We start from the raw sequence: 22,699 nt of genomic DNA, 5'->3' as shown, positions 1-22,699 counted from the left end.
ATGCTCTACGTTCGAAAGTTCACATATTACCATATCTGTAAAATCAAATTCTGTTACTGCCTAATATTCCCCACCAACGATGGTCTATCTCCTGCTTCGTAAAATATTTAGATCATCCTTGGCAACCTGTTCCAAGGTTTCCGAGATGACGATGTCGCTGGCCGCGGTGGCCGAGCGGTTCTAGGCTTTTCAGTACAGAACCGCGCGACTGCTATTAGCATTTATGATGACTTACTAAGATGATAACTGTTGCGTGTGGAGGTCCAGGCCAAGGGACGAGAGATGGTGCGTTGCGGAGGAGCCGGAAGATGCGTACAGCGCCCGGCGTCGTTGACAGGGCCCTCCTGCGCGGCCCTCTTGCCCACGGCGATGGACGTCAGACAACTGAGCAAATCGCGGCACAACACCGAAATGGCGGGAACCACGGAAGCAGACCGCAGAGGGGAACAAGTCCACACCAACGCCATAGATATATAAATCGCCCAATGTTTTTTAGATCGTATAAAAATGATAATTTTACTGTTCTTTAATTTTGTTAAGTACAGATTTTGACCCTGACATCTACATTTTTTAAATAAGTATTTTTGGAGATAGAAGTTAATCAAAAAAATCTACTGAACACAGTATGTCCAAATGGAAAGTAACAAACGTACCGGACGCCACCTGTCGGTAATAGTGTTATAATTATTATAAATAACGTGCATTCTGCCAACCAATTTTATGTGACGCAGCATGTGAAAGTTGCTGGTTTTGGACGGGTTACTCCTGTAACTGAAATATCAGGTACGTTCTGGTACATTTGATGTTGATTAGATAGGATGAAAAAGATTTGCTTCCGTGAAATAGTAAATTAGTATCATTATCGTTACAGATCTGAAGATGGTTCTGAACGAACCGAAACCGGTCATATGAATAAAAAATTTTGCAATCAAGACGGATTATATGTAACATTAAGCTTTCACAGGATAGAGTAGCATGGAGTGCTGCGTCAAACCAGTCTCAGAACTGAAGACCACAACAAAAACAAATAAAAGTTGTTAAATTATTTAAAAATCTCTTACTTAAATATATTTAACTGCAAAATGTGAAGAAGTTGGGGGTGATACACTTTTTTAAGTATCATCTTTGGATTTATCACCCTAAGAAACATAATAGTAAGGTGTTTTGAGCTAAAAAGTTTTGGCCTGTCTTATCATCTACTGTGTAATCTCAACAATCGATTTTTAGCGCGAAGTAAATAAAGAGAAAGCCGCTTGGAAGTATTCCATTTCCTAACTACAGGTTAGTATCCACAACTGTGGTGACATGTGCGTCAGTATACTACGACTTGAGACACAGGCAAGCCAAGTCCAGCAGAAAACTGGACCACCAATGGCAATGGCGCTTAGCAAGTGGGTCAAATGCCACCACACAAGGCAAGTCTCTTATTATAGGCGACGTAAGTACGGACTATGTTTCAGTGAAAGATAGCATTCTTGTGAAACTGCGATCCTTGTAAATTATATAAAAATCAGTGAAGAAACAGTGAAGAATGCGATGAGTATTTTATTAAGAGTGACCGGTTTAGGCCATCTTCAGACAGCACCATTAGCTGAAGTCAACTGACCTCAGTCGCGATCTAGACTGCTTTTTCATTGATTTTATTCTGTTAGAGAAATGTGCCTCGTAGCGATACAAATGTGGCTGAATTTTGGGGCGGAAGCATTCTGATTCGCTCACTGCCAGTGTGCAGCAGCACCAGTAAGACGCCGAGAGCCATGCCAGGCGCAGAGAAACCTGGGCAGCGCCTTGGGCTGTGCCTGCTACAGCCGCCACTAAGTTCCTCACGGGATTTGGTGCCGCAAACCCGCCAAACTGCCGTCCACACCTGGTGCCGCCTGCACCGGCAGCGAGTCGAATGCCAATCACAGCTGTCCCCACATGCCACCGAGGAACACGCACGTAGGGTCGGGAGGCCGCCAGGGCTCCACAGTGCCCAAGGAAATACAGTCGCACCAAAAAGTATTGGTACATGTCCGTATTTATCGTTGCTGGTTACAAACGCCACACCTTCCGGTACACAGCACATGTACGTGCTACCTCACATACCAGACATTACAATTCTGCCCACAGTGCCTACTATTAACAAAGAAATGCAGTGTTAAGGGCAAATATGTATCTCCTCTGCACACAAAAATTACTGGCACAGAGCGTGGCTTCTCGGTATATTGCTGGGTTTTGAGGTACCGGAACGCCATCTGCTGACGCAATAGACACTGCGTGTTGTTGACGGCCCAGTCGCTGGTATGTTGCTGTATTGAGCCATAGTGGTCAGCATGGGGCCGAAGAAGAAGGAACGTTCAGTGGCGTTGAGAGAGAGATTGGTTCAAAAATGGTTCAAATGGCTCTGAGCACTATGGGACTTAACATCTGTGGTCATCAGTCCCCTAGAACTTAGAACTACTTAAACCTAACTAACCTAAGGACCTCACACACATCCATGCCCTAGGCAGGATTCGAACCTGCGACCGTAGCAGTCGCGCGGTTCCTGACTGAGCGCCTAGAACCGCTAGACCACCGCGGCCGGCCAGAGAGATTGGTATTGCTCCATTCACAAGGGAGAAGCTATCGACATATCGGAGCAGAGGTGTCTGTTAGATACACCACGGTATGAGCCATCATTCATAAATATAAAGAGAATGGAACAACAGTGAATAAGTGTCGTCCTGGACGTTCAAAAGTGCTTACAACCCGAGAGCGTCGCCGTATCATCGCACTTGCTCGGAAGGAACCTGCTACAAGTGCCGCAACTATTGCTGAGGTTGTTCAGACAACGTTCAACAAGACGGTTAGTGTTCAAACTATACGAAATGTGTTGAATGAGGCTGACATGCATGGACGTTCTCCCAGGAAAAAGCCATACATATCGGAAATTAACCGGCAGAAACGTGTTCAGTTTGCTAAGGACTACATCAGCAAGCCGATGGAGTTTTGGAACACTGTGATATTTAGCGACGAATCTAAGTTCAATGTGTTCGAATTTGATGCAAGAAAGAAAGTATGGCCAAAGCCGAATACACACCTCGACATCAAACACATGCATTCCACAGTCAAACACGATGGGGGCGGTATCATGGTCTGGGGCTGTATAGTGGCGTCCAGAGTTGGGAATCTAGCTGTAATCCACGGTACAATGGATCATATGAGATACATCGACGTGTTGCGAGGTAATTTACACTCTAGTGCACATACACTGGGGTGTTCCGCCATGAAAACCTGGCAGTGGATACTGTACAATGGCCCCAGAAGGGTTCTAACACCAACTCAGAGCCCTGATTTGAACCGCATTGAGAAACTGTGGGCTCATCTTGAAACATAAGTCAGACAAAGGAGTCCGTCCGGTAAAAACGACTTGGAGAAAGGGCTCTTTGAGGAATGGGCGAAAATTACCCCTGACATCAACCAGAATTTAACACAAAGCATTCCTAGGCGTTTATGTGCTGTTATAGATCCTAAAGGGATGCACACTAGCTATTAGAAGGTGAACATCAATGAAGAAAACGAACGCACTCTCCGATTCATACGCGTGTGCCAATACTTTTTTGGATGCAGAAGAGCGATGTTTATTTTCATAACACTGTATGTTACTTTAAGGACAGGTGATTTGGACATATTTGTAACCTATGTAATGTAAGGTGGCACGTGTCTGGGTTCTGTTCTGAAATATATGTTTCGTTTAACTTACAGCCACTAAAATGTAGCTGTTCCAATGTCTTTTGGCGCGATTGTAGGCCGCCACTGACGGTACAGCCACAGCCAACAGGAGGCCACCGCATGCCACGAGCCTTCTGTCAGCAATGCAGGTCGGCTGATCAGCATCGAGGGCAGATGCCCGTACATCAGCTGCAGACTGACACAATGGACAGAGGCGAGATCGCCTCCCTGAGCCACGACACATCAAGTACCGCAACTGAACAGGCCACAGCGTTTCTACTCGGTCTACTGGACTTCCACCGCCGCCCACTTAAACCCCAGAGCGCAACTGCGTTCTTCAGAGGGCGCCCGAGTCATCGTCACCACCGGGCACTCTCCATTAAGGACGAAACGCATCTGACATCAGTACATGATACTATCCCAAACATGACTGACCCCTCTACTAGATTCGTGAGACTACATACCCTGAGATATGCCTAGTAGAGCTGTTCATAAGATAACTTGGCCCCTGCATGGAGAAGCATTGTCGTTCTCAGTTCTGGGCGATTGCATCCGCCCTGTACAAAGGGGCGGCCACCTCAGTTTCTTGTCGCCTGTTGAGCTGCACATTTCATCTGCTATGACCGAAATTCTCACCTCCTTTTGGCTCCATTTCCGGAACAGTTCGCACTATAGATGCTCAGTAGTCTTTCTCAAACCATTTCGGAAGCAAATTATGTTCTGTCGTGTTTTATAGCCTTATTTATCAGCTTCATGCTTAACTGTTTATCATTTCGTTAATGTTAATAGTTAGTGACCTATTTAAATTTTACGTGAGATATGTACCTGTTTCCAAACTCGAGAAAATGTATAGAGCCCTCCCTTGTAATCGCCAGCACAAAAAATTATTGATTTAGTGAAAGTGAAACATTCATAGCATTCCTGACATCTGAAACTGTTCGGGATATCGAAACGATTTTTTTGGAAAATGGCAGCACGTAAGGCGGAAAATATTTTGCCATGTATTTAACAGCCAAAGCTCTGGTATCTACTGTGATATACGAGTAACACGGACTTTCTCAATGAAATGAGTGCTTACTTCAAGGGTCATCGACACTCGGTGAAATGGAAATTAGCATGAGCTTACAACAATGTACCTGAAGGAATCAGACGTTTATTTCTATTCTTATCATGAGCTTCTGACCTTATTCCTTAATTAATAACATACCATGCCTGAATTCTGTCGCAAATACAACTACATTATCGTAATAGTGAGATGAAATGGTGTAAACCTACCGCGTTTTTGCAAAAGAAACTAATTTTAAAATGGCAACAAGAGAAATGAAGAAAGGTTTACATGTCAGCCAAAAATTAATCGCTGCTTCTGTTGCAATTTCAATGCCAGTAGGTGCTTTTTTTAATAATAAGCAATTGTTTCCAGTTGGTCATACTTGCATAACTTGTTAATATGATCTTTTGTAGATGTAGAATGAAAGTTTCAGTCTACAGTGGAGTGTGCGCTGATATGAAATCTCCTGGCATATCATAACTACATGCCGGATCGAAACGAACTCTGAATATTTGTCTTTCGCAGGCAAGTGCTCTACGGACTGAGCTGCCCAAACAAACCTCACGAACCCTCCTCACAGCTTTAGTTCCTCTAGTACCTCATCTCCTACCTTCCAAACTTCACAGTAAGTTTCATATCAGTGCACACTCCGCTGCAAACATTTTGTGTATGGTTATCAAATCACCGATTATCTGTGTAATTATTTGCGTACAGTAGATTTAATACGCAGTTACACCTCTTGTCTTGCAATTTTTGAAGGTTTTAGTTCAATTTTTATAATTATTTGATAGTACAGAATGTAAATTTTGTACCTCTGGTTTCTGTGTCAATGTTTTGTTAAGTGTCATGAAAATACCAGCAGTGCGAAATAACAACAAATAATATTTTGTACAATGAATCTCTTCATTTTAAACTGCACAAAATATTCCAAAAAATAACAGTATGGGCTCCGTTTCAATGGTAAAAAATTCTAAGGAACTTTGTTTACATTGGATGGGTCACCATATCGAAACTGAGTGTGACGTTCTGCCATTTGCCAAAGTGCTAACAGTGCAACGATTTCGTTAAGTTTACCACAAGCGGTGCACTTCAGACCTAATTTGCAAGACCATCCCGGCGTTAATAGCTCCTCGCCCAAAACTTTCGCAGAGGCTCACCTGTTGGAAATGCATAATATGAATGCAGACTGTAAGGCAACTTAGTTACCAGCCGGTTTCAGTCCAGGACCACGTTCACAATATTCAAATACGCATTTATGTAACCAGCTATCGTGAACAGGCACATGGACTGAAAGTGGTTGGTAAATAAGTTATATTAAAGTCAGAGTTCATGTCATGCATTTGCTACATTCCTGGACAAAATGTTTAAATAATCTATTTGATCTACGTGAATTAGTAGAAATACATGAACTTCTACGCAGATGCGCAGGTCGTACCATCCAAGGCATCAGTTGTATGAAGATACAAAGTACACACACATGGGAAACTTGCTCCAGGCGGAGAATGGCAGTTTCCGAATGGAGAGGCTGGGCTGTTGTTCTCTTCCGTTCAAATGAAGAAAGCTGTACTTTTCCAGAGTGAATCTCTCTCACTTCTCGTTAGACTCTGGGGCATCTGACTTCTTGGCCGACGCTTCGTTTGGATGGACCACGTTTGGATAGACCATTTTTCTCGCCCGATGCATCTTAGGTCAGGTTACATACTGGTAACAGCAAGCGGTGATAATTAGCTTTAACGCTAAATTTCTTTCTTCGGGATTAGGTTAATCCAAGAGTATTTGTAGGTTTAATCTAGGATTAAGATTAGGTATACAGTCAAATGCGTAATTCGTTAATATACTGTACATTAAGTGGTTAAGTATGTTAATAATGAAACTTATTAAAATCCCTAACATTGCTGGAAGGTGGCGACCCTCTCCCGTTTCGAACATTCTGCTGTGCTGTTTGTTTGCTACAAATCTTAACGAGTGGTTCACTGAGTATTGCGAAACAGAGGTTAAACACAGGTGGTGATGTAGACTCGCAGGGCCGACCTCAGTTGTCTTCGCACTGTAGCAGCCTTCAGTTGAGATGTGACTTTGCGGAACTCCATGACAACAAAGAAATAAGGGATGAACCCAGACTTAAGCCTTACCTATGGCATCGGGCAAATGCGGCTGTGTCTTCAGCCAGCTTAGGAGAATCTCCTTGGCCTCCTTAATGCTGTTTTCGTCGGCATCGACGTTCTGACGAGCTCGGGCAATTTGTTCGGCTGTGGGCGGCGTGAACTCCATGGCCAGACCTGAGAGGTCGCTGGCACTCGTAGAAGGTTGTTGGTACTGACCACCTTCAGATCTGAGGAAGAGAGCGATAAATGGAATTAAAATAGCTCACTTTTAAGAGCAGAGGCTATAATTCCGTACAGAGCAACGTCACAAGTGTTTATTTGTTATTAAGCGGTCCTTTGATGGTTTATAGTATTACACAATACTACTGTACAGTATTATTGATGTTGCCCCTAGACTAGTCAATAAAACTGCCAATTACGTTGTCAATAATATTGTTCTATAATACAATTATTCGTAGCACTGGATGATATACACGCTACTACTGTGATACTTGCTTTACTTTCTTTCAGTTAGAGGAAAAAGGTGGAGGAAAAATTGGAGCGTCAAAGACCACCCAGAGAAACTTGTTGAGAGAACTGAGGTTGACAGTAAAAAAAAATCATCATTTGATATTCTACGGGAAATATATCAGCGCCGCCCTCCCCCTCGTCCACCCTCCCCCTGCCCCCCCCCCCCCCCCACCGCCACCTCCCTCCCCCCAACTACAGATAAATTTCTGCTGTCACCCGTATCCCCATCATCAAAAAACGAAATGAAACAATGACAGAAGCAGTTACATCACGGGAAGAGCAATCACCGTTTAGCTGCGATACCCTGCTACTGGCAGTTCTTTCGAAGAATTCAAATTTACAGGTGCAGTTGGAACTTATCATTTTTGAGGCATAATTATGGGAACGTGTCATGCATTAGTACGTTAATTAAACGATTATGTGGGACTAGATAAAGTGAGCGCACCGATGAACGTCTTTAAGCTTTTATTTATAAAATTCCATTAATGAAATTTTTAGAAACCTGTCTTCGTGGCCGTTCCCTACATTTTCTGAGCAACAAATTATATGAGTGTGCATTCTGGCGTAACATTCCACAATGCCAGCAATGATTTACACATTTCGATGCACTGTAATACTAATAGTCTTGCCGGCCGCTGTGGACGAGTGGTTCTAGGCGATTGAGTCTGTAGCCGCGTGACCGCTACGGTCGCACGTTCGAATCCTGCCTCGGGCATGAATGTGTGTGATGTCCTTAGGTTAGTTAGGTTTAAGTAGTTCAAAGTTCTAAGGGAGTGCGGGGTGGACTTGCCGAGGAGCGTCGCGTAAAATCGTCGATGACGGAGCCACCGATGGGGACCAGTGCGCTGGCGACGGCGCGTTGAACCCAGCAGTTCGTGAGTGCCCTTGGCCTTCGGGCGAGGTCGGTGGGCGACCTGCGTTCTTTGCCCCCACCCCCACCCCCCCCTCCCCGTGCCAGAGGAGACGGTCTAGGGCAAGAGACGGGCTCCCACCTTTTGATCATTCGTATATTGTATAATTATTACGTACTGAAACTAAAGATTTTTTTAAAATTTCTAGGGGACTGATGACTTCAGATGTTAAGTCCCATAATGGTGAGAGCCATTTGAATCATTTGAACTAATAGTCTTTCATCTTATTTTGGACTTACTTTCCACGCAACAAGAGAAAACCTAATAACCCATCCTCCTTCGTTTTCGTCTCGCGCCCACACACGGCACAATATTTTCAGACACCACAACACATTTCCAATGTTTTTAACGTTCTCAGTATTATTGCGCAACCTCTTAATCTCTCTCAGAGACGATTAATATTATTGAACATTCGCAAAATATTCTCAATATTATTGATCGTCTAGATGCAGCATTGAATACCGGGCGGTTGTAATTAGAGTACTCACTGAGGTCCAAAGTGGGCTGTAAGTATCGTATGGCAGCGATACTTTGTAAATATTTTGAATGTGGAATCGATTTACTCTGGGGAAAAACTTAATTTCAATTTTGGTCTCCAGGGGAAAACTGGCGCTGAACAGCATCTCGTCGACATCTATGCTGCTCATATTGAACGTATTTTACAAGAGTCTGTTAATAATAATTTCAACAATACGTCTTTCTCACTTTGCTGACCTTTTCTGCCCACGTCTCATTCCTAATCCTTCACATTCGGATAATTTCTATACCTCTTCCTCGCATTCACAGCAACAGATTTGCATCTGGTGGCAAAAATTGGAACTAATTTTTTCCAAACGTATATCTTTAACTACAGCCCACACTGAACCTCTGAACCTCTATGAGTAGCTACACTTGAATTATAACCACCCAGTACAACGAAATTAAATTATCACTGATAGTTGCTGGCCGATGTGGCCTAGCAGTTCTAGGTGCTTCTGTCCGGAACCGCGCTGCTGCTACGGTCACAGATTCGAATCCTGCCACGGGCATGGAAGTGTGCAATGTCCTTAGGTTAGTTAGGTTTAAGTGGTTCTAAGTCTAGGGGACTGATGACCTCAGATGTTAAGTCCCATTGTGCTTAGAGCCATTTGAACTATCAATGATAGTCATCTATTTCAAGAATGAATTTTGATGAAACCTGTTTTTCAAATGTTTTGATATCAATGTCTCTATTTAGTAACACAGAAAAACACGTATTTTAGTTACGGAAAATACAATCTTGTATTCATGTTTATCCACTGTAAAATCATTTCCAGAAGTTATCTTTACTAAACGTTGCATTTCTCAATGATATTTATTCAAAATAAGACGCCAGTAGACGTTGTATGAATATCGAACGTTTGTAGTTTATTTCTTTTCCTTTGTTTTTGCAGTGTTATTGCTTGCTTTTTAATCAGGAATCTACTCTCAGTAGCTATACATTACTGTGGCAGTGGTTTCATAATGTAAAAATTAGAAACAGATTTGAGTACAAAAACACAAAGAAACTGACGACACACTTCGCACCTCATTTCTTCTTAAGATCCCTCACGTGCTTCACGAGAGTAGGTTTTCCAATTACATCGTTCATCTTCCATTTTATTTCTTGTTGAGAAAATACGGACTTCTTTTCTTACCATCCGCTTAAATGCTTCTGGTGAGAAGAGCGGGTTACAAACAGGTTGGATTCTCGGAATTTCGAATCTTTAACCTCAGATACAACATTACAACAGGCCGTTTCTAATACTTCTAATGGCACCTAAGGCTCTAAGAATTGGTTTAGTAGTGTTCTTACGAATAAAGCCTTTGGGAGGCTACGGCTATGTCCACGTCCATATTGTCATTTATCTAATATATTCCTGTGGTGGTGGTACCATTCAGAAAACAAGGCACATACTGAAAGCCCTTTCGTTAACAGCCGGCGGCCAGTCCTTACTTATCATCACATGGATTTTCTGTTGCCGACTGCCATTCCATTTCTGTGTTGTCGAGGAAAGAAATGATTATGGCTCACGTCCCATAGATGGTGAAATAGCTAGTGATGAGCTATATCTTCTGACTGGGCAAATCTGCTGCTTTCAAAGAAACAAAAAAAAAAATGTTCAAAATGTGTGTGAAATCTTATGGGACTTAACTTCTAAGGTCATCAGTCTCTAAGCTTACAGACTACTTAACCTAAATTATCCTAAGGACAAACACACACACACACCCATGCCTAAGGGAGGACTCTAACCTCCGCCGGGACCAGCCGTTCAAAGAAATAAAAAATGGTTCAAATGGCTCTGAGCACTATGGGACTTAACATCTATGGTCATCAGTCCCCTAGAACTTAGAACTACTTAAACCTAACTAATCTAAGGACATAACACAACACCCAGTCATCACGAGGCAGAGAAAATCCCTGACCCCGCCGGGAATCGAACCCGGGCGTGGGAAGCGAGAACGCTACCGCACGACCACGAGCTGCGGACTCAAAGAAATAGTCGTGGCATTTGTCATAAAAGCATTATATAACCACGAGAAACCCGATCTGGATAGCAGTACAGTAATTAGTTCCCTCATTACGTCGATCAAGAGTTTACTACATACTACATTGTTACTAATAACCTTTCTTTTAACTTCAAATATCTCCGGTCCCGTGCGATGTTCGTGCTTTCAAATCTTTTATCAGCATCTCGTACCTACATCCTGTATGTCTGAGAGACTTTCAGCCACGTGGGCACAGCTCACGTAAAGTTATAAAAAAGAATTAAATGCAACTATGAGGGAATATTAATTTAAAAATACTTTTCATGCAATACGTTTCTAGAATATACGTTTTGTGACGTAAAGGATCATAATTTCTCTTTTAAAGGCAAACTTCCATTACACAAACTGAAAGTTGCATGGCGCCTGTTCTCGAAATCATAATACAGACGGGGATCATTTCTTTAAGGCATTACGAGATTGTGATCCAAGTCACTTTGTCAGTTTGTAACGCACACTACTACCCTATGAGGCCACAGTGTAACATTATTTCTGTCACTATCGACAATTATCACTTGGTTCCTTAGTCCAGCAGAAGATTTGACTTAGTTCCCGGCAGCTAGGAAGCATTTTATTGGTTGTTTCTAATGTATGCTGAAATAATCTTTCAGGTCGTGGTCCTGTTCACAGTACTGCCCTGCTTAAGAGGTACGTAAGTATCCAGCATGAAAGTTTTAAACAAACGGCTTCCTTTTACGGTAGCGATTGACAAAGAGTACAGGTATGTCAAAAATTTATGATACTTAAGGCGCGACAGGAAGACAATATGCTGTCTGTGGCTCCCTGAACAGAAGACAAAAAGCTTCTCTTACAAAAAATTCAAACAAGATTCTTTCACCTGAAAAAAGAAACATGTTCTCGACGTTTCCTAGAAAAGACTGGCACGAAACGTGCTGTTATCACTTTATTAAAAATAGCTGTGTGTGGTAGGCGAACCTCGATTCAGTAAGTTTAAATAACGTATATGATGGACATTGAGATGTAATATTTTTTTTTGTAAGACGCCTTGATGTAGTAGCGTGCCACTAATAAACACCACATTTAAGAGAAACAGACTCTAAACGGATCTAAGGGCTGTGCCGTATAAGGATGGACACTCTTGATGAAAATAAAACTCGCTCTGCCGAACTTATTAAAATTACTTGGGTGAAATTCAAAGATGTAAGATCGTCACTGCTCACATATTTCATCCGTGAGTTTCAAACAAAATTTCAGGCTCACGAATAATTGGTTGATTTAAGGATACGATTTCATCCGTGAGTTACACACAAAATTTCAGGCTCACGACATTGGTTGATTTAAGGATACGACGAAAATATTAGGCAGCAATAAACAACAGCTTCAACGACGCTCGTAGAAGTGTACTTGACAGACAGGATACACCAAGACCTTCCGTTTGCAACGGAAGGCCGGGATTTCAAAGTAATAAAATTCTTTACAGACCAAAGTTTAACATTTCCAGTAACTCGTCTTTAGCCTAGGAGGAAGTTAATTACGTGTGCTTTAGATCATTTGAACGATTCTTTTATCGAAATAATGTGGAACGAGTCAGTGTCAGTTTACAGGATAATTATACATGATTAGTATTAACATTAATGAACCAGTTCTTAGTCATACTCGTGAACTACGGTAAAAATACTTTTTCGCAGGCTACCAGTTCTTCTTTTGTTTATTTTCTACTCGCATCAATTTTTAAATAGACATTCATCAATAGAATTCAAGTTGTAGGAGTATAAATGATTTTAAAATTTTTTAAACTTGTCTTGCTGAGTGTCAGACATTTTATGATACTAGGCATAAGATCAAAAATTTCTGTTGCTGCGTATTGAGTTCCTGGTTTCAGTTCCGGATCAAAGGTCTTCCTCCCTCAGGTGTTGTAGGTTTATACATCACTGTTCAACTTTTGAGGTATTACTCATGATGACTATCATCACCTAAAGTATGCATTGTGACGGCGCAGTTAAATTGCCGAGCCCCTTAACAGGTAGCTACATGATATCCGTGACGACCATACGTATTTCTTCACTGTTGTGCAATCAATATTTTCTTTCTAAGTTGCGAGTTACCCCAGGAAATTATTCATTGAAACATTACCTAGTAGAAATACGCAAAGTATCTCAGAAGGTTAAGTCGTTTGTTTCCAAACCTCAATTAAACAAAGACCGAAGGTAACTGAATTCAACTGTTTGAGCTGGTGAGGGATTTACTTCTTCCATTCCCGGTTTTCATCGATAAGTACGTCTCTACCACTAACCAAGAACTATATAAAAAAAGAATAACAAAGTACACAAGACGAAGTCTTAGAGATAAAGGGCATACAGTTTCGAGATAAAATGTGAAGTAAATAGGTCCTCTCTTTTTTCAAAGAAGTCGTCACTGTTTCTACCTTATTCTCTGTGGGGAAGGCACGGAAAACCGAACTGTGGAGAGTATGAAGCCAAATTTAGTCAAATACGAGTCCCGTTACACTGTTTAGTCGGACTTTGTAGCACGTAATTTAGTTGTACGTGATAGGATGCTGAGCGTTGATTACGGTGGTTCTAAACATGTTTTAGCCACACTTCAGAACAATGGAAATGCTCATGCTGAGCTGGGAATTACGCATCTCTGTTATTCGTAGTGGTAAGGGTGGTTCTGTGAACGTTGCGGAGATGGTCCTGTTCATAAATCCAAGCCCATACAAGACTGGTTTGAGAAAGGGGAATATTATAATCATGATCACTGTCGTCGTCGTCATTGTCATCGTCGTCGTCGTCGTCATCGTCATCGGTTCTTACAAACTGGGTAAGTGGGATTATAGAGGCATCAAGTGCCCTTATTCTACTTGGTTTGTCCCATAAGATTATTGCAACTCTGACTGTCTCACAAGACCATCCACGTCGATTACATTTAAAGTCGGTTGGTTGCGGCAGTATAGAACAAAACATTCTATCGATCCCGGAGCAACTGGTGCAGAGGCCAGGATGTGGGCAACTTCCTAGAATTTTTTTTTAGTTTTCTGACTGGTCTGATGCGGCCCGCCACGAATTCCCCTCCTGTGCCAACATCTTGATCTCGGAGTAGCACTTACAAACTACGTCCTCAATTACTTCCCGGATGTACTCCAATCTCTCTGTCTTCGGCTACAGTTTTTCCATCTAGTTCCTGTAGTACCATGGAAGGCATTCCCTGACGTCTTAAGAGAGGTCTTATCACCCTGTACTTTCTCCTGGTCAATGTTTCGCACATATTCCTATTCTCACAGACTTTGTGCAGAACCTCCTCATTCCTCATCTTATCACTCCTCCTAATTTTCAACATTCGTCTGCAGCATCACATCTCAAATGTTATGGTTTTCCCACAGTCCATGTTCCAGTACCATACAATGCTGTGCTCCAAACGTACATTCCCATAAATTTCTCCATCGAATTAAGGCCTATGATTCACACTAGTGGACATCTCTTGGCCATGAATGCCGTTTTTGCCAGTGTTACTCTGCTTTTTATATCCTCCTTGCTCCGTCCGTCATTTGTTATTTTGCTGCCTAGGCAGCAGAATTCATTAACTTCATCTACCTCGTGACCGTCAATCCTGATATTTTCTCACTATTCTGGTTTCTGCCTCTTCTCATTACTTTCGTCTTACTCTCAAGCCGTATTCTGTACTCATTAGACTGTTTATTCCATTCTGCATATCGTGTGGTTCCTCTTCGCTTTTACTCAGGGTGGCAATGTCATCAGCGAATCGTATCACTGATATCATTTCACCCTGAATTTTAATTCCCCTCCTGAAACTTTCTTTTAGTTCCATCATTGTTAAATCGATGTACAGATTGAACGGTAGGGGCGAAAGAATACGTTCTTATCTTACACCCTTTTTAATCCAAGCATTTGTTTCTTCGTTTGCACTCTTATTACTCCTTCTTGGCTCTTTTACATGTTTTATGTTTCCGTTCTCTGCCTAGAGCTTACCCATATTTCTCTCAGAATTTCGAACATCTTGGACCGCTTAACATTGTCGAACGCTTTCTTGAGATCGACAAATCCTATAAACGTGTCTTGATTTTTCTTTAATCTCGCTTCCATTAGCAACCTGAACGTCAGAATTGCCACTCTGTTGCCTTTATCTTTCTTAAAGTGAAACTGATCGTGATCTAACACATACTCAGTTTTCTTTTCCATTCTTGTATATATTATTCTTGTCAGCAATTTGGATGCATGAGCTGTTAAACAGCTTGTGCGACAATTTACGAACCTGTCCACACTTGCATTCTTCCGAATTGTGTGGTCAAAAGTCAGATGGTATATCGCCAGATTCATACAGGCTACACACTAACGGGAATTTTGTTTGCCACGTCCCCAAATGATTTTAGAAATTCACATACAGTATTATCTATACCGTCCGCCTTATTTGTTCTTAAGTCTCCCAAATCTCTTTCAAATTCTGATTCTAATACTGTGTCTCCTATCTCTTCTAAATCAACTCCTGCTTCTTTTTTTATCACATCAGACAAATGTTCCGCCTCGTGGAGGTCTTCAATGTACTCTTTCCACCTATCCGCTCTATCCTCTGCATTTAACAGTGGAATACCACTTGCTTTTAATTTCACCGAAGCCTGTTTTGACTTTTCTATATGGTTAATCTTCCTTCCGATCTTCCGATAATCATTTCTTTTTAGATTTCTTCACATTTTTCAGGCAGCCATTTCGTCATGAGTTACTCACGCTTCCAGTTTATTTCATTCCAACTGACTTGTATTTCTATGTTCCTGCATTTCTCTGAACGTTTTTGTGCTTCGTTCTTTCTTCGATCAACTGAAGTGTTTCTTCTCTTACCCCTTTTTTTTGGTCGCTGTTAACTTCTGTGCACCCATGGTTTTCTTTCCAACTTCTGTGATTGCCCTTTTAAGGTATGTTCGTTTTTCTTCAACTGCCTATTGAGCTGTTTAGTATCGCAATATCTATAGTTTCAGAGAACATCAAGCGGATCTCTTCATCGTTTACTTCTTCCGTATCTCTCCTTTGAATATTGATTCTTCCTGACTAGTCTCAAATTTCTACCTCCTCTTCATCGCCACTATATAGTGATCTGAGTCTCTATCTGCTCCTGTGTACGATTTACAATCCAGTATGTGATTTCGGAATCTCTGCGTGATTATGCTGTAACCCAACTGAAATTTTCCCGTATCTCGGGCCCTTTTCAAAGTGTACCTGCTTCTCTGGTGATTCTTGAACAGAATATTCGCTGTTACTAACTGAAATTTATCACAGAACTGAAGTAGTCTTTCTCCTCTCTCATTCCCACTACCAAGCCCACAGTGTCCTGTAACTGTTTCTTCAGTTACTTTCCACACAACCGCATTCCTGTTGCCCTTGACTATTAGATTTTCATCTCCGATTACGTACTGAACTACCCGTTCATTATCACATATACATTATCTCTCCATCTTCAGCTTGCGACTTCGGCGTGTATACCTGAACTATCGTCGTCGGTGCTGGTTTTCTGACGATTGTGATGATACCAACTCCGTCGCAGTAACACACTCTTAGCGCTACCTTTCTATTCAGAACGATTACTACGCCCGTTACGCCGCTGCACAGTTGATGTGCCATACACTCATCTGGGCAGAAATTCTTGTCTTCTTTCAATTTCTCTTCAGTGATCTTCACTATATCTAGACTGAGCCTTTACATTTCACTTCTCAGATTTTATACTTCGTTACCACGTTCAATTTTGTGGTAGAACGTTATCCTTTTCTTTAGTTATTCGATCTTTTTCTCACACACTTACCGCTCCTCAGATATCCGGACGGGTGTCTAGTCCGGAATCTTTTGCCAAAGAAGACAGCATCATGACATTTTTTCACTTAGAAACCACATGTCGTGTGTGTACACATTATGTGTTTGTAATGCAGTGGTTTCCATTGCGTTCTGCATCATCGCCTTCTGCATCATCATAACGTTGATCGTTGCCGATTATTCCACGTTTAGGAGCAGTTTCCGACCCCATGGGCAAGAAGTGCCCTGAACCTCTGTTGACTCCTCCGCCCTCTTCGGCAAAGCCGTTGCCAGAACGAGGGTGACTTCTTATGCCGGAAGTCTTCGGAAGGCAATGCTGATTTTTATTCATTTTTTTAGCGGTGGCTAGATTCGAGATCGGGACCGAGGACGTTTTTATTACTAATCAAACATGCTATCCTCGGACCACGGCATTTCCTGGAAATACCCAGTCATTAAAAGTGGTATAGCGTATTTCTCCAACCTACTCCGTAGCTTTAAAAGACGATGCAACGTATTGAGGATTGGTTGGTAGCGGGATGGAGGCTGTACCTGTTTATCAGGGACTCGATGCTACGATGGTCTTTTCTTTCGTCTTATAGCCCGTTGGGTCTTGCGAACACATCAGTACCATTGCTACATTCCTATCATAGTGTCCAGTCAGGGTGCCCACATTATCGGGACTATATTCACCGAAATTACTCAAGAGACCGCCACGGTTACACCCTGTGAAGTAACAACTTCCAGAAAACATTGCTACCCTCAAATTAATCGACTGCCATGTGATATGAAAATGTCGAACATTTGTTATGTTGTTTTCAATTAACTACTTTGCTCTGACATGATACCTCAACCTATATACTCTATTATCACTCGTGCTGTACCTAATTCTTGAAGCACTTCACAACTGTATTTCCCCTTAACTAATGTATGCCGAAATGTGTTATTACGTCGAAAGCCTCACTAAATTCTCAATCCAATCGTATAGGCCTACTTTTGTTAATATTTCTGCTGAACAACCAGTTTATTAAAAAAGAAACCGTAAGCTCATCTGTCACGCTTGTCTTCTTTCTCGTGGAAGATCTCCTAATGCTGTCAAGTCATGTGGGTACATGTGTGTTACTCGTCAGTTGCTTGTCCGCTATTATACAGAAGGAGTTACTGTTATTATATCGCTTAGAACACTACCTCTGGGCACCGATCCCAAAATTTATCAGCTTCAGTGGTTTCAAAAGCCTTTTGTTACGTATGTCTACGTATGTTGCACATTATTAGCTCAAACTTCAATGCTAAAGCATTGTTTTCTTGAAAGGTCAAGTGCTTTCTAATTTATCGGATCACGACCGTGATAATCTCCGACAGAGTTTCAATTCGTTGTGGAAACATGAGTACCAAGACAACGCCGAAATAAAATAATCTGTTGAATAGTGGCAGTTTAGGACTCTCACAGTTTACACTAGAACATAGGCCACGTACAGAGTTTTATTCACTACAACGCGACGCAACATACTGTCAGCCGGACATAAGAAACTCTATGGCAAAAGCGTTACGACGTTCATTTGCAGTATGCATTAGTGGAGGGTCACATTAAGATACGATTTGTGTATCGAACATCTTGTAAAGAATTGTTTATTCACTTCAGAAAATTCGTACTTCGGTCTATTCAGTAAGTTCGTCTTCTGGAATCAAATATCACAGAAATATAACTATGCTATTATGTTTTGAATTACCAAAAAAGTGCTCCTCTCTGTTCTTTGGGGTAAGGACGAACGAGCTGTCAGTGTACTAACGCAGTACGCCCAGTCCGTTTGCAGTGCAACTGCACCAAAAGTCTTAAGCTACATTAAGTTATATTTTGAACCACGGTGTTTTTTTTTACTGTTTATTTGCACAGAGATAAAGTATCCATAATATCAAGTAGCTCCGTCGGTTCGCAACTGCACCGAGGTACTGAGTCTCAGTTTTTCTCAAAAAATTACCGAATTCCTTTTATATGAAGCATCTGCCGAGTGGAATTCCTTTGTTGGCAGTTACTAAACAGAATACAACAATAAAATTCTCTAACTGCTCTCATGATATTGCAAAATTACTAAAATATGCTACAGATTTACTTTAAAATACACTGAGGTGACAAAGGTTATCGGATACCACCCAATATCGTATAGGACCTTTCTTTGCCCGGAGTAACGCTGCAACTCACCAAGTCGTTGACAGTCCCCTGCAGAAATAGTGAGCCGCCCTGGGTTTACAGCTGTCCAAAATCGCGGAAGAGATCCTGGTGCAGGATTTCGTGCACAAACTGGTCTCTAGATTATGTCCTATGTCGGGTGATCTGGGTGGCCAGATCGTTCACTTAAATTATCCAGAAGGTTCTTCAGCCCAATAGCGAACAATCTTAACCCGATGACATGGTGCACTGTCACCCAAAAAAATCCCATCGTTGTTAGGGAATATGAAGTAAGTGAATGGATAGAAAGGTCTCCAAGTAGCCGAACATAGCCATTTCCAGTCAATTATCGGTTCACCTTGACCAGAGGACTCAGTCCTTGTAAACACAGTCCACACTATTATGGAGCCGTCACCAGCTTGCACAGTTGACAACTTGGGGTCCACGGCTTCGTGAGGGGCTGCGCCCCACTCGAAACCTACCCTCAGTTCTTACTGACAGAGATCTGAACTTATGTGACCTGGTCACGGCTTTCTAGTCGTCTACGGTCCAACCGATATGACCACGAGCACAGACGAGGCACTGAAGGCGATGTCCTACTGTTAGCAAATGCACTCGCGTCGGTTGTCTGATGCCGTAACCGGTTGAAGTGGCCGAGCGGTTCTAGGCGCTACAGTCTGGAACCGCGCGACAGCTACGGTTGCAGGTTCTAATCCTGCCTCGGGCATGGATGTCTGTGATGTCCTTAGATTAGTTACGTTAAAGTAGTTCTAAGTTCTAGGTGACTGATGACCACAGCAGTTAAGTCCCATAGTGCTCAGAGCCAATTGAACCATTTTTATGATGTCGTAGCTGATTAATTTCAACTTTCGCCGCACCGTCCTAATAGACACGTTCGTCGTACGTCCCACTTTGATTTCTGAAATTATTTCACGCAGTGCTGCTTGTCTATTAGCACTGACAACTCTATGCAAACGCCGCTGCTCTCTGTCGTTAAGTGAAGGCCGTCGGCCACTGCGTGATCTGTGGTGAGAGGTAATGCCTCAGATTTGGTATTCTCTGCATCTCTTACACACTGTGAATCTCGGAATACTGAATTCCCTACGAGTTCCGAAGTGGAACGCACGATGCGACCAGCTCCAACTAGTATTTCACGTTCAAAGTCTTAATTTTCGTCATGCGGCCGTAATCACATCGGAAACCTTTTCAGATGAATTACCTCTATGCAAATGACGGCACTGCCAGTACTCTGGCCTTTTAAGCATTGTGTAGGTGGTACTACCGCGATCTGTATACGCGCCCTTCGCTATCCCATGACTTTTGTCACCTTCGTATAATATCCCACTTAAGTCATATTTAAATTAGTTTTGTAGAGGGAACTGTTTTTAAATCACGTACGAATAAAAAAATAGGAGTGCGGGTAAGCTACTACAAACAGCATAGTGAACGCATTATTGTTTCCAAGATAGACACGAAGCCCATGCCTACTACAGTAGTACAAGTTTATATGCCAACTAGCTCTGCAGTTGACGAAGAAATTGATGAAATGTATGACGAGATAAAAGAAATTATTTAGGTAGTGAACGGAGACGAAAATTTAATAGTCATGAGTGACTGGAATTCGATAGTAGGAAAAGGGAGAGAAGGAAACATAGTGGGTGAATATGGATTGGGGATAAGAAATGAAAGAGAAAGCCACCTGGTAGAATTTTGCACTGAGCGTAACTTAGTCATAACTAACACTTGGTTCAAGAATCGAAAAAAAGGTTCTATGTAGACTGGCAATGGCAAGGAAAGCGTTTTTGAAGAGAAATTTGTTAACATCGAGTATAGATTTAAGTGTCAGGAAGTCGTTTCTGAAAGTAGTTGTATGGAGTGTAGCCATGGAAGTGAAACGTGGACGATAAATAGTTTGGACAAGAAGAGAGTAGTTTTGTAACAAAAACACAACTGATATCACTGAATGTATTCCACACCATCGCTACTAAAGAAAAACTCTCATTTAATTTTTCATTCTCTATTCCTACTGTTGGTATCATAACGAAAATCGACTTCTTACATAAATCATCAACAGGTGGTGTTCAAATCACCACATACTCGTAATAACATGTCTAATTATAAGCTGTGCTTTGACGAGTTACTATGTAACAGATTCAAATACCATCTGAAGACTTTATAGGGCATTCTTGGTATTCTAATATCATCTGATAATGACTCTGTAAAAAGTTGAATCCCGTTATGAAACCAACTGTCTGGACTGAGGATGAATAATGAAATGAATTGTCTTCACTAGCGTTGTGTTAGGACACTTCTTGTGATGTAACTTTATTGTATTAACAAAACAAATGTTTTATTTACAAGACGGTCACTGTCTTCCCCGTTGGCGGTTTTCCTAGCCTGTGCTAGTGAAGACATATCGAAAATTGCAAGACTCACAGCCATTAAGTGATTAAGGCCTTGCGTTAATCCTGCACGTTCCAAATATCGAGATAGTGACGTTAGGTGTATGAAACGAGTGTACGATGGAAAGTTTCATTTTAAATGGAACATTAATTAAGTAATGACGACTGAGGAGCATGGTAAATATTCATACTGCACTCTTCTGCCAGGTAAATCCTGCCCCAGTGTCTGGCGCCTTTCGTTCTGGATCTCCTATCTGGTTTCTACTTTCACGTGGGCGCCGGTGTTCTTGAATCACCCGACCACGTGGCTACTATTTCCTGGCTCTCTCTAAGGATGAAGGACACACTCCGTGTTATTTTAAACTCTCAGCCCACCGATCTAATGTATTATAAAAACTTTCTCTCGGCCCCTGATTTTGAGACTACAAGTGCCTGCGCAACTTCCACCTTTGTAATGGTTCAAAATGGCTCTGAGCACTATGGGACTCAACTGCTGTGGTTATAAGTCCCCTAGAACTTAGAACTACTTAAACCTAACTAACCTAAGGACAGCACACAACACCCAGCCATCACGACGCAGAGAAAATCCCTGACCCCGCAGGGAATCGAACCCGGGAACCCGGGCGTGGGAAGCGAGAACGCTACCGCACGACCACGAGATGCGGGCCACCTTTGTAATGCTCACGTGCTTGTCTGTCTCCAGTTTCGAGAGTGTGAAATTGTAGAAATACGTAATTGCACTATCACATAGTAAACTTGTAGCGCAGTGACACTGTCAAGCACAAGTCGAGAGCGTCTGCCAAGACCAGTCCTCATCACAAAGTAAGTGAGAGTAATAAAATATTAATCCTTTAATTCTGATCACAGATTTTTAATAATGATATCAGAAAACACACGTCACTAATATTTTAATAGAGTGCCCGTTCTAAATTAATTTTTGATTCCAGGCATGCGTAGTTGAACATGATACGAATATCAGAGCTGTGAACTGTTCGACTACCAGTCACTGACGAGTAGTGTAATTGTCACGAGATGATATTTCTCTCTGGCCCTGCAAGAATGTAGACGCATACTGCCACAACTTCAGCAATTTTCTTTTACTTCCTGATCCTCCTCTTTTTCACTTTCTGTAGTAGACCATCCGTTGCCGTTTACGGTTCTCATTTCTTCTCTATTCGCCGGGTCCTCTTTTTCCCTTTTGGTTTAATTTCCTTTCTCTGACGTGCTAGTATCTCTGTATCCGTTCTTTGTAATTGTCGAGTCTATTTATTTTTTCAACCAGATTTTCTTTCAATTTCAGATTTTGCAAATTCTTTTAGTATTTTCATTTAGTATTCCATCTATTCTCGTACACCTCTTTGCCGCTCTAAGAAATCTCATGTCAGTTCCTCGTATTTGTTTTTCTTGGTTTTTATTCAATACCTACGATTTACTTCTGTAAAATAAGGTAAACAATGCAACTGTTTTACATAACTTCGGGTTTGTTTCTTTTCATGTTTTAGAGTTTAAAGTTCTATTAAATGTTCCACACATGCTTCCAGAACTATTTAGCTATTGTATTTT

General features: G+C 41.8%; 1 protein-coding gene across 1 annotated transcript in view; it reads right to left on the bottom strand.

Moving 5' to 3' along the window:
* Positions 1-22,699, bottom strand: part of LOC124795138 (alpha-tocopherol transfer protein-like) — a 97,412-nt gene that overhangs the window by 58,644 nt on the left and 16,069 nt on the right. Inside the window, exon 2 of the mRNA XM_047259016.1 lies at positions 6,874-7,073. Within this exon, the coding sequence (XP_047114972.1) occupies positions 6,874-7,073 (200 nt within the window). The remainder of the gene's footprint in view (positions 1-6,873; positions 7,074-22,699) is intronic.

Source organism: Schistocerca piceifrons, chromosome 4 (genome assembly GCF_021461385.2).
Source record: "Schistocerca piceifrons isolate TAMUIC-IGC-003096 chromosome 4, iqSchPice1.1, whole genome shotgun sequence".
NCBI classification, from domain to species: Eukaryota; Metazoa; Arthropoda; class Insecta; order Orthoptera; family Acrididae; genus Schistocerca; species Schistocerca piceifrons.
Note: the sequence above shows the minus strand (reverse complement) of the source record. Positions and strands in the feature narration are given on the sequence as shown.